Below are 13,667 nucleotides of genomic sequence, written 5' to 3'. Positions count from 1 at the left end.
ACTCAAGCATATAAGGATTCATTATTCAATAAATGGCTTCTGCTCTTATCTATAATAAAGAGAGCAAGGAAAGGAATAGATGACAACATCAGTGGATAACCTATAGTCTCATTTTGGATACTGGATCTCACCTTCACCTTAAGCAAACCTATTAATTTCAACTATATCACATGAACAAAAACATCTGAATTTCGGCATTTTAAATCTCCCTCTCTTTCAGGTACTGAAGTTCATGAGCTGGGAAATAATCAGAAAGTAGCAGGATGAGAGATGGCAAAAGTCTTAGATGACATATTGGCTATCAAAGAATTTCATTTTAGACATGAAGTTACAGCTGAGAGTTTGTAGGTCTTCTGACTCTGAGTCCAGTGCTCTGTCCAATATACCAATTCTACTAGTCAGGTCAGATAAGAAAAATGTACAGCTGGAACATTATTACCTAACCGCATATAAACAAAATTCCATTGAAACAAAATTCTGTAAACATCACTTACAAGTAGACTAAAAAGATAATTCTACTATAGGATCTATGCTAAGTATGCCAAACATTTCACAATCATAATTAATTTATACCATTTCAGATGGGAAAATTGAAGCTACGGTCAAATTCAGGTTAAAAAAAAAAACCACTGAGTACCTACTATGGATCAGGTACTGGTGATAGAATGAGAGGATAATTACTAAAACAAAGTCAAAAATAAGTATTTTTAACCTTTGGGACAAAGCTTACTTAGACCATACTCCTTATTAAAGGAAAGTTAAATCTCAGTAGTCTCCTATACAATTATTCAATATTTTTGATGAAAAAAAGACTTCAAAGAGTTTTTCCAAAATATAATACAAAGATCTGAATTCAAAAAATATTTATTCCAACATTTCTTAAATTACTGGGGACACTATTATAAGTAAAATAAATTGACAGATGCTAACTCCAGCTTTATGAATTCTCAATGCTAAGATCACCTTATTTCAATAATACAGCATTTATGATATTCTAAAGTACTTTTAGAGATAGAACCAAGATACCAAATTACTTGTTTGAAATGAAAACTGTCCCAGTCTATTCAGAGTTGATGTCTTCCCTAAGTTTGGGAGATTATTCATAGAAAAAGGAGACACATACCTTTCCATAACAGCCAGGCACTCCTTTCTCCAGGTAAATCGACTCCCTCGTCGCAACCGGAAAGTACCAGATGTGGCAGAGACTGGAGGAGGCGTTTGTCTCCATTCAGGGTCTTCTATTGGAATGGGGGCTGGTCTCATACTTAGTGTAGCGCCTGAAATAAACAAGACACTTTTAGCAAATATCTTGCAGTTTATTTAAAACAATATGACATCTACTTCCGATGGGACTAGGGAAGTATGGTCTTTGGCTTAGTGACAACTTAATCAATGTATCTTTCTCTGAAAAATTTCTTTTGAAATTCCTGCTTGATAGTTATACTCTTTTTGAACAATATACCTCAGATGTTCAGAATCTTTCATTAACCATTCAAATAAGTTATAAGCTTGAGGAATTTATGCAGGTAGGAGATAAACTTAAAATAACCCTAATTCTTGTAAACTCTTTTTTTTTTTAAAGAGTGAAATACAGCATGAAAGAAAATAAGATATTTGATGTGTTTTTTGTCTACTAACTAAATCAAGTCTCCATAGTCTACCTGTTGATACTATACTAGGTTCTGTTACCTCCTGAACATAATAAAATTTCAATGAAAAATATCTATAATTGAGATATTTTACTAATTCAGATTACTCTTTTCTCAAATAGCTTGAACTGCCAATGATGCATTTATTCATTCATTCACCATTTAACAAATCCCTTTCAAGTGGCTTGCTCTAGGCTAGAAGCTAAGAATAAAACCAGGAAAGCAACATTGTTTGTGACCTCCATGAACTTATTTCACAGACTTTCAATGTAACTTGGTATGCTTTCATAGAGTTCAGTCCCTGGCTACCCCACTCTTCTTTCACTCCTTACACTGTTAAATTCATCTTCCCAAAACATAATTATGATCATATCAGTCTTCTAATCAAAAACCTTCAAAAAATTCTCTCTGCCTGTGGTTTAATTCAAATGCTTAACACAGGTCTAGAAAGACACGTTAGAACATGTAGGTTTATGCAAATATTAATAAATATGTTAATTCTATGTTAATGAATATTAATAAATATTTATTTCTTCCTAATAGAATTAATACTCTCTTTATTGTACCTTGCAAAGAATACCATGGATAGCATTTCTACTTCAAGACTTACAGATCTATTGTAGATCCCCTTCTTAATAGCTATATCTTTAGATGTATTCTCTTACACAGATGTCCAGAATGTTAATCAATCCTGATTTTGCTTTTCAAACCTATTGTCCTGCAGTCTTTCCCATCTCAGTAAATAGATAACCACTCTTCAAACTGCTCAGCTCAAAATTCTCAAATTAATCTTTCACTTCTCTAATTATCCCACATACTACATAACTAATTCATAGGCAAGTTCATTTTATCTTCAAAATATTTCCAGTATCAGATCAATTTTTATTCCTTGCACTGCTACTACTTTTAGAACACGTCAGCATCACCTTTCACAATCATGGTTTCCTGGGACAAGTTTCAAAGACGGCTCCTCACAGTAAGTCATACCTCTGGCTAATCATGCCCTTGAATCTGGGCCAGTCCTGTGACAGGTTGTTGAGCAAGAAAATCTAAACAATTCAAGGCTACGTTATAAGATGCTTTGAAATTTCTGCCTAGGTCTCCTAAAATGCTGGCTCTGGGAGAAACCAGTGGCCATATAAGAAGTCTGACTAACCTGAGACTATGATGTTGTAAGGAAGCCCAGGATAGCCATGTGGAGAGGCTACGTGGAGTGAAAGATGCTCTGACAGTCCCCAGGGGCTTGTGCCAACTCTACTCAGGTGCCAGCATTTGAGAGAAAATGCCATCTTGGACACTGTAGCCACAGCAAACGCCACATGGAGAAGTGCAGAAACCAGGTGATAGACAGAAACAAGGCCTCAGACATTCAGTCCCAGCACAGGAGTGTGGACACCAACCTCCAAGGTCCCTAAGGATCCCTGCCTCCTGGTCTGCACACCTCTGTGTAGTCCCTTCCCACACTGCACCGTGATTAGGCTGTGCACTCAGGCAGTGGATGGTGAGGCCCATGTTGTGAGGAACTGTTGTCTCTGACCAACAGGCAGTGAGGACCCGGGACCTGTCCACATCCACATGAGTGAGTTTCCAAGTGGACCATCCAGTCCCAATGACTGCAGCCCAGGCTGACAGCTGGACGGCAACCTCTACGGAACTCTGAGCCAGAAACAACCAGCTAAGCCACTCCTGGATTCCTGATCTACGAAAACTATGACATAATAAATGCTGGTTGTATTAAGCTGCTAAATTGTGGGTAATTTATTGTATAAGAATAGATAACTAATAAAAATTATCACAATCATCCCCAGTTGTTTATTTCCCTTTATCCCCCAATACACTATTATTAATTATTCAAATGTATAAATTTGGCAGCAAAAAATTTCCGTTTAATATAGAGACTTCACTACTAATAAGAATGAGCATCTTTTCCTGTTTATTGACCATTTATATCTTTTCTTGTGAATTCCTATCTGTTGTTCCTTTTTGGGGGGGTTATTCTTCTTATGGGTGCAGAGAAATCATAGCAATTGCTAGTCATATAGAATGCAATTTTTTTTCTGGTCTGTCATTTGTTTTTTGTAGTGTGTTTTGTGATCTTAATTTTAATATAGTTAAATTTGTCAGTCTTTTGTATTATGGCCAATAGGCTTGAGTATCACTCACAGTATCTTTATATCTTTCATTTTGTGTTTCAGCCTTTAATATGTATGTGATTTCCTATAGCATGTGATGGAAAGTAAATATTTAACTACTTAACATTTCTGCTTAAACAAGTTTGTCATCATATAATGCTTTAGAGATTTACAGCCCACTCTAAAACAGAGTTGGCAAATTATACCCGCTGCCTATTTTTGTAAATAAAGTTTTATTGAAACATGCTCATGTTCACTCATTTACAGATTGTCTATGGCTATGAATGCACTGGAGCAGAAGAGCTGAGTAGCTATGATAGAGATCATATAACCTGCAAAACCTAAAATATTTACTGTCTGGCCCTTTATATGAAGTTTGCCAACCCCTGGTTTAAAAACATTTCTGCTCTACCCAACATGAAACTCTAAACTGAAACCCTTCTTTAAACAATTTAAAAGGGTTTCATTCTGCCAAAATAAACTGAGAATTCAGTCTGGGCCAATTGAAAGTTAAGTTTAGACATAAGCAGGAATTTGGGGGCTGGAGGGTTTCACAGTCTTATAGTGCTTTTCTGAAAACAAGTAGGGATTACAGCACAGCAAGAGCTCTGGAATCTACCTAATTAAAATTATATACATGTTACTCTACAGCAAGGGTGAAAAGGACTAAAACAGAGCCAACCGGTTATCATGGCTGATCAAGATAAAGGTAGAAATAAGACTCAGTAAGGGAATACAACCTCTTGTCCAGGGGCTGACCCTTGCAAAGAAAGAAAGAGTTTCAGGATGGAGGGTGGGCAACAGGTCAGTGAATTCCAGGTAGTAGGCCACATCCATAATTGCGGCATGCTCCTCAGTAAGCAGAGTGGTAAATGGGTACAAATAGAACAGAGAACAGAAAGAATCTCAACCAAGAGGTTGAAGGAAATAAGCCAACTAATAATAATGGTTCTTCTTGGTACTGGGGTTTATTATTAATATTATGCTTCTTTGTAATATTCTGTATTGTCAAGACAGTCTCAAGAACTGAAGGAAATTCAGATGAAATAAAACTGGGCAGGAAGGAAAAGGAAGAGGGGAGAGGAAAAAAGGAGAAAAAGAAGACAGAAAAGTAAGTAATGGCCTGGTTATTTTGAAAGAAATCAAGGCCGAGCGCGGTGGCTCATGCCTGTAATCCCAACACTTTGGGAGGCTGAGGCGGGTGGAACACCTGAGGTCAGGAGTTTGAGACCAGCCTGACCAACATGGTGAAACCCTGTCTGTACTAAAAATACAAAAATTTGCTGGGTGTGGTGGCACACGCCTGTAATCCCAGCTACTCAGGAGGCTGAGGCAGGAGAATCACTTGAACCCAGGAAGCAGAGGTTGCAGTGAGCCAAGATCGTGCCACTGCACTCCAGCCTGGGCGACAGAGCGATACTCCATCTCAGGGTGGGGGAAAAAAAAGAAATCAAGACAGTTTACACACAGAAGGTGAAAAATGAATAATCTTAAGTTCATCAAAATACCTACTTTAAAACATAATGTTACATTACTTTTCAGATTTTTTTCTGGCTCCTTTTTCTTTTTCAATGTAGCGGTAGTTAAAAACAGCACAAAAAAGTACTCTGGAAACACTCTATTAATAAACAGATTTGTTCTGGAAACCTTAGTTCATCTTGCTTTGGTTGAAATGGATGAAAAGCAAGAGCGAGTTCAAAATTACTGACTCTAACAGAAAAACACAAAGATACTAGAATGCAGGACCAATGTATATAAGCCTTTAAACTCCTCTGAAGTAAAATACAGGAATTCTGGGTTAGCTAAGGTCCTAACAGGAAAAGTGTGTTGTCTATTTCCTTACAGAAATCTTTTTTCCCCTCATCTAAGTTTCCATTAATACAAAATTTTGCACCTTCACCTAGCAAATCTAAACCCATGAGGAAAAAAAAAAAAACTCTTTTCATAACTTGTTAAGAGATTTAAAAATTTTGGTAAGTGTTCTTCTTTACATATATGATAATGTTCTTGCTGATCAGGGTTAACTCTGGGTGAGGGACTATAAGCACATCATTACTACGCCATCCATAGGAACTAACCTCTCCAAAAGTAATTTCACATCTTCCCCCATGTCACACACACGTTCCCTTAGATCTAACACTCTGCAAGTGAAGGACTGGACATTTCTTCTGATGACATTTATCTCATGTATTTGCTGCATAACCCTCTTGGCAAATTTTATTTAATTATTTAGAAGCATGCAGAATATGCGCCACATGCCAAGAGGAACTCAGCAAACCCTGTCTGCTATAGTAATGTTTAAATTAGACAAGGGAAAAAGACTGTGAACTTAATTTGATTAAATAAAGGGACTTTTGATGTCAACCATGCTGAATTTAGCACTCACTTTTTTTAAAAAATAGGTATTTTCTTGTGTTTTCGTAAGAAACAAGATAAAATGTATTTGATTCATTTCCATCAGACTATTTTATTAATATACCTTGGCAGGCTTTCATTTATGCTGGTAAATTCTGATGGTGAGTCTGTTATCACAGAACTACACTATATCAATTGGGTTATCAGTAAAATTAACCTAAATATCCATTCTATTATTTTTCTTGATGAGTCCACTTAAAGAGAAACTTACAAAAAACCAAAAGCCATATCCAACTGGACCCAGACTGAAGAGGTTGAAAAAAAGAACTTCCGTTGGGTGCAGTGGCTCACGCCTATAATCCCAGCACTTTGGGAAGCCGAGGTGGGTGGATCACAAGGTCAGGAGTTCAAGACCAGCCTGGCCAACATGGTGAAACCCCGTCTCTACTGAAAACACAAAAATCAGCTGGGCGTGGTGGCATGTGCCTGTAATCCCAGCTACTCCTGAGGCTGAGGCAGGAGAATTGCTTGAACCCGAAAGGCAGAAGTTGCAGTGAGCCAAGATTGTGCCACTGCACTCCAGCCTGGCGGCACAGCTAGACTCTGTCTCAACAACAACAACAAAAGGACTTCACTCAAAGTATACAAAGAGAAATGCTCTAACGCCCAGGAAGAGTCATAGAATACACAAACATTTTTGTTTTCTAAATGATTAAATTTACAGAAGAAAAAAGAAAAAGTAGTTTTTCATTTTGTGACTTTTCTTAATTTTGCATTTTCTTCTCAGAATATATGTAAAGGGATCACACTATTTACATTTACCCTAATGAGCTATCTTTCCTAGACAGAAAAAAAAATTATGAAATAAAAGAATTACTTGATAAAAATCACTGACAACTTATTTTCTACCTGCTTCTCAAAAGCAGGTCTGGACTGTATAAAGCTAAGTTTTTCTTCCTTTTCTTTCTTTCTTTTTAATCTTACAAGGCAGATTGATTTCTTTTGGTCTCTCTCCCCCTTCCTATTACACTTTATTTTTCAAATATATAATACAAGTACATAGTACAAAATTTAGAAAGACACAATAGGCTGTGTAGTTAACTCCTTACCCCTGTACTCCCAGTCACTTAGTTCCCCTCCACAGAGCTATTCTTCCCAGTTCCTAACACAGCTTTTCAGAGATCTTCTATGCTTAGGTAAGCATATACATGTGTATGTGTGTGTGTTCCCCTACATAAATATGCCCTTGATACTGTTATGTACCTTTTTTACTTATGAATTCCATATCACCTCATATAAATTTAATTCATATAAAGCTGCCTTCAAAAAGTAGTTATATAGCTCCATAAGATTCCATTGTACAGATGTGCCATTAATTTATTTAACCAGTTCTCAACTGAGGGACATCTGGGTGGATTCCAATCAGGTCTGAAATGACTTGCAATGAAGGATCTGCTGTCCTATAAGCTAACATAATTTTAGTTCATCTTAACCAAACATAATAGTAGCTCCAAATTCTTTAGCTAAAATCAAAGGTTATTTTACAGTCAACAAAACAAAATCACTTTTATCAAGAAAGAGTTCTATGTGATATTTGCCTTTATAATAAAGGTGAAAATGCAAAGAAAAAGATAAACAAATTTCAATTGCTAATACCCAATTGCTGTTAATGCAACAACAACTACCAACTGGCAATTACGAACTTACCCTCTTATCTCTAGCTACCTTTAAATTATGTCCCACAGAAAAACTTGACTGAGAAAACCAGTAGTTAGGATTTGGTTTTTAAACAAAAAATAGAAAGTACTTTGAAAAGGTGACAATAATGCAACCTCACTGAAAAACAAATGCACATAATTAGAGGAATGTCTTAAAAGGAGGCACTATGTCCTTAAAGAAATCAGCTCCTAATTATCAGCTAGATGAATGCTGTTAGTTTCAATTCCCTAGTTCTACCGTCCCCTAATTTCCCAATACTGGTTTCAAGATAAACTAAAATAGGAAATTAAGACTAAAAGCTAAAATAAATAACAATAATTTAAAAAAAAAAAAACCAGCTTTGGAAGAACACTATCAGCCCAGTGCTAAAGCTGGACTCCTGTAGTTAGTATTCCACAACTGGCTATCAGATCAGCTGCAACAATGCCACTGTGGCCCTAGAGCTGCACCTTAGTCCTCCTTCCTATTTCTAGTTCAGGGCTGGACTAGAGCCCAGCCCCGAAACTCCAGTGCGGGAATTTGGCCTTACCAGTTGATTATCCCATTTTGCAATCCCCATCAGAATAACAGATTCAATCAAGAATCATCAACGAATGCTAAAGTCATCGGTGAAAGCTGTTGCAGGAAAGGATATTCATCCAGGGGCAAAGTGTCACCCTAAAGATTATTCACAAACTGCAAAGAAAAGATCTGGTGGTCACCATTTTAACAAAACCATCAAACTTGGCATATGAATGGTGCTACAACCTCCTAATGCTGACAGGCCTCTTAATATGTGGCAATATTAGGTAAACACTACCTACAAAATATTTTTCTCCAGTGTTTTATTGCAAAAATTTTCAAACATACAATAGTGAAAGAATTTTTTAAGTGAAAACCATACTCATACCACATATTTTACTTTATCACATACCTATCCATTTCCCTAAATATAATTCCATTTTATTTTCTGATGCATTTCAAAATGAATTGCTGCCATTAGTACGTGCCTCCCTAAATAATCTATGAAGTAATCTTGCCTAAAATATTCAACATGAATCCTAACTTCAGATTTTAATTCTAACTTCCAGCTTACAGAAATCCAGAAGATAAAGAAATGAGATATTTGATAATAAAAGTAAATAGAAAAATCCAGCATGTGGGACATTCTGTCAAATTACATGGCTTAAGAAGTTCATGTCATTTAAAAAAAAAAGTTTGGGTGACTAGATTTAAGAGAAATCCCAATTTTCCAACCTAAAAGAGATACTAAAGAAAGAGCTACAAAAGACATTCTTCTAATAGCTAGAGAAATGTGACTCAGACTGGATATAAAATGATAATATGAAATTATTATTAATTTTCTTAGGTATAACAATGAGGACTGTGGTAACACAGATTATCTTTATTCTTAGGAGATGAATGCTGAATACACACATATACAAATCTTAACTTATTTCTTTTATAGGAATAAAGCAAATGTAAAATGTTAATAATAATAATATATATACGTATTTTTGAGACAGGGTCTCCCTTTGTCATCCAGGCTGGAGTGCAGTGGCACCATCTCCACTGACTGCAACCTCTGTCTCCCGAGTTCAAGCAATTTCCCTGCTTCAGCCTCCCGAGTAGCTGGGATACAGGCATGCGCCACCACACCTGGCTAATTTTTGTATTTTTAGTAGAGACAGGGTTTCACCATGTTGGCCAGGCTGGTCTTGAACTGGCCTCAAGTGACCTGACCACTTTGGCCTCCCAAAGTGTTGGGATTACAGGCGTGAGCCACCGCGCCTGGCCAAATGGTAATAATTATTATATCCAAGAAAGAGTAAACAGGTGTCTACTATGTTAGTCTTTTGAATTTTCTGTACATCTGAAACATTTCAAAATAAAAATTGGGAGTCAGAATAGATTTTTAATATTATTGTAGAGGTTGATATGTTCTCTTCTGTTTCATCCTGCCTGGACCATTCGGATTGAGAAACTGACCTTTAGGGAAAAAAATCTTATCACATACTTACACACAAAAATATATCTCTATGACATTCTTTATTTCTACCTCAGAGCCAATGCTATTATTATGCAATATTTCAACTAGTGATTTAGTCTGTGTGCAAAGGCTTTAAGGCTGCAGAATTACAGAACACAACCCAATCTTAAATTTACACATGAGGGCAGGCTTACTGCCACTTGCCTGTGTAAAGTATAGATTGAGATAGTCCCATAACTTCAGATTTTACTTTATAAAATCATCTGTTAGTATCTTGAATAGATCTTGCCTACTTCTTCCAACTCTAGACATAAATTTTTTGTCATCTTAGTTTTCTTAAGATTTCATTCTGCTTTCCCAATCTACTGCTGCTCCTGGGAGTCATCAGGGCAGCTGCATCCTAAAGTCCAAAGATATATCCATTACCCAGGTCATTAGAATTAGAAAAAAAAAAAAATCATTAGCAGAGATCACTGGATATGGTACAGCATGAATTAAATAAAAATATTAAATTTACATTACTAATTCAAACAAGATTTGCAAAAAAAAAAAAAAAAAAAAAAAAAGATACGGAATCTTATGTAGTTATGTAGTTGAAGAAAACAAAATCAGCCACTGAACATTCATGGTGTTCTTTCAAACTATAGCTAGAAATATCATACAACCTGAAAGCAAAGAGGTGTCTTAGGGGAAGGAGTGAATATGACTAGATAATATTAGACAATAAAATAAAATTTATTACAATCAGGGTTTAGCTTTTACTGTTAAGAGTCTTTTTCTGCATAAAGCAACCATAGTAAAGTATGAAACTATCTTACTGAACAAGTTAGCACATGGAGTCATTAAAGTAATTCATTATATCTGCCTTGTTTCAGATGCAATACATAAAAGGAAAGGCTATTTACCAGGGTTTGTCTTCTCAAGTTGATACCATCGGTAAAATGCTCTTTTCTTCTGTTCACTCAGGTCTGATCCCTGCTGCAACAGCCAATGAGAGATCCGGCTCTGACTGATACCTATGTAGAAACAGAAATAGGTTTTGGGGGGCACTGAAATTACAGTGAAATTAATAAAGGATCTTTTGGTTCTAGGTTACTGGGTGCTTTATTCTCTGTGTCCAGTCCATAAGGAAGTTGCAACCTGAGCAAACTATTATTAGATTCCTTTGTAAAGACTGACTGCACTGGCTAGGATATACTCAGAAATTATCTCTTAGACATCAAGGCAGTTTATTAATTAAGACCCGACAATGGCCTCTAAAATTAATCTCCAAAAAAGTTCCATGAATCTGAGATAAAGAGATTCCTAAAGTAAAAGTTATTTGTCAGAGTTTATTATATTTGTGCTCCTTCAATTACCCCTGCTTTCCACTCCACCCCTAATTTAGAATAATAAAACTTTTAAAAGATAATGAGCAAAAAAGTCAAGTCAGCAAGTTTTGTTACTCATTATGGATATTGACCAAAAGATTTAGGGGCTAGGAAACAAAAGGTCATTGAAAATACTGTCTTCAATAAGGTTTTTTTTTGGCTTATTTGTTAATTCATTTAGCCATTTTTAGAGTCATTACCATTAGTACAGAGAAGAATTAGCAGACTTTTAGAGTTATGTATGCTACAATATGACCTCTTAAGAAATCTCAACAGCTAAAGACATTTTTCCAACACAAGCTTTCCACAAAACTGAATAGAATATAAAGCAGTAGTTTTCTGCTATCTCCAAGAAGCTCTTGACAACAAATACTTAGAAATGTAAAGAATCTCTACATCTGAAAGTAAAAAAGCATGTCTAAAACTTACTAGTATGAGAATCACATGCTCATTCTGGTCATTCATAGCTATTCCAAAAAATGAATAATTCAGTACAAACTGGCAAAAGCAAGTAACAACAGGAAAGACAAAACTGTCTTGTAAGTCCACAAGGTACTTTCCAAAAGACCATTCAGCTACTAGAGGTTACCTATACCTAAAACCTCCCAAGGAATTACTGAGGGTAACCGAATATTACTGAATGTCACCTGTGTCGGCACCTATTTAAAGCTATAATGCCCAACAGGAAGAGTAGCTATCATTAAGTAATCACACTCTCTAACATCAGAAAAAGCATGAGGTCCCAGGATCACATTTAACTCATTAAAAGCAAGCCCCTAGAGTTTTACATACTTAAAAACCTATGTCAAAAGAAAATTTGAGGAAATGGGAGAGGGGAGTGTTTAAAAAAAAGACTGTGAAGCAAAGTTCTCTGACTGGAAACATCTTTCTTTTCTCTTTTTCTTTTTGAGACAGGGTCTCACTCTGTCTCCCAGCTGGAGTGCAGTGGCGCAATCATGGCTCACCACACCCTCTCACCTCGGCCTCCCAAAGCGCTAGGATTACAGGCATAAGCCACTGTACCAGGCCCCACCACATCCAGCTAATTTCTTATTTTTTCTGTAGAGACGGGGTCTCACAATGTTGCCAGGCTGCTCTCGAACCCCTGGGCTCAAGTGGTCCTCCTGCCTTGGCCTCCCAAAGTGCTGGGATTACAGGCACAAGCCACCATGCCCAGCCTGGAAAAATCTTTCAATTTCAAAAGGCAAAATTCAAACAGCTTTCCAAAACCTAAGTGATTATATTCTCAAATAATTCACACAGCAGTTTTCCAGTGGACTAAAGATTTATGTGATGTAGGCACCGTATGCCTCTTCTAAGAAAACGCAAATTATTCTGGATAATTAATTCGGCTTTCACCAAAAGTCTAGTTTCAGACATTATGGTTATTTTTTAATACTACTTTTTTTTCTTTCTTTTTTTTTTTGAAACAGAGTTTCACTCTGTTGCCCAGACTGGACTGCAGTGGCGTGATCTCGGTTCACTGCAACCTCCACCTCCTGGGTTCAAGTGATTCTCCTGCCTCAGCCTCCCGAGTAGCTGGGACTTCAGGCATGCGCCACCATGTCCAGGAAATTTTTGTATTTTTAGTAGAGATGGGGTTTCACTGTGTTGGCCAGGCTGGTCTCGAACTCCTGACCGCAGGTGATCCACCCGTCTCAGCCTCCCAAAGTGCCAGGATTATGGGCATGAGCCACCGCACCCAGCCTATACTGCATTTTTAAAGGGTGAAGAAAACAATCACCATGAAATCAACATTGATTTTCATGTCAACAAAATAAAATTATTTTACATGGATTCTTCATATTGCTATCATACTACTCAAAACAGAAAACTTGAGAAAAATCAGTTAAGAAAAAATATATTATCAGCTCTGTTAACTGGTTCCAATATGAAATCTTCCTTAGTCAGATTATACATAGAACAAGCCTCAGAGCTCGCTAGACAACAGAACTGTCCAGGTTCTGGCTTTGGTATAGTGAGAGAAGAGGACAAAATCTCATCAAACAGGCATTAGTTAAGTTAGAGTATATTTATATAACAAAACACTGGCAGGCTTTAAAATTAATGTTTTTAAAAAGCCATAAAAAAACCCAGAAAACTACAACAAAAAAGCAGAACCAACCAAACAAATAAAAAGCCATCAATACTAAGTTTTGGGAAGGCTATAGGGCATATATGATTCTCATACTGCTGATGGAAGGATAAAATGGCAGGGCCACTTTGGGAAATAGATGATAACTGCTAGAGCTGAACATATATATACTCTATGACCCGGCAATTTTTTTACTAGGCATATATCCCACAGAAATGTGCACCTGCTCAATAGAAGTATGTTCGAAAGAGACAAGAAGGCTCTTATAAACATTTCCGTAATAGCCTCCAATGTGAAATAACTAAATGCCCATCAATAATAGAATGCATCGGCCAGGCACGGTGGCTCACACCTGTAATCCCAGCACTTTGGGAGGCA

At 36.7% G+C, this 13,667-nt stretch overlaps 1 protein-coding gene across 12 annotated transcripts in view; it reads right to left on the bottom strand.

Moving 5' to 3' along the window:
• The window catches only part of HMBOX1 (homeobox containing 1), a 162,803-nt gene that overhangs the window by 32,914 nt on the left and 116,222 nt on the right, over window positions 1-13,667 (bottom strand). For all 12 annotated transcript variants that reach the window (XM_009243663.4, XM_009243666.4, XM_002818960.6 and 9 more), the window contains exons 5-6: window positions 10,730-10,840; window positions 1,124-1,277 (exon numbers count right to left, since the gene is read on the bottom strand). In XM_009243663.4, coding sequence (XP_009241938.1) covers window positions 1,124-1,277; window positions 10,730-10,840 — 265 coding nt within the window. The remainder of the gene's footprint in view (window positions 1-1,123; window positions 1,278-10,729; window positions 10,841-13,667) is intronic.

This window comes from Pongo abelii, chromosome 7 (genome assembly GCF_028885655.2).
Source record: "Pongo abelii isolate AG06213 chromosome 7, NHGRI_mPonAbe1-v2.0_pri, whole genome shotgun sequence".
Classification (NCBI taxonomy): domain Eukaryota; kingdom Metazoa; phylum Chordata; class Mammalia; order Primates; family Hominidae; genus Pongo; species Pongo abelii.
The sequence above is the reverse complement of the archived record's forward strand: the minus strand, read 5'-3'. Positions and strand labels throughout refer to the sequence as shown.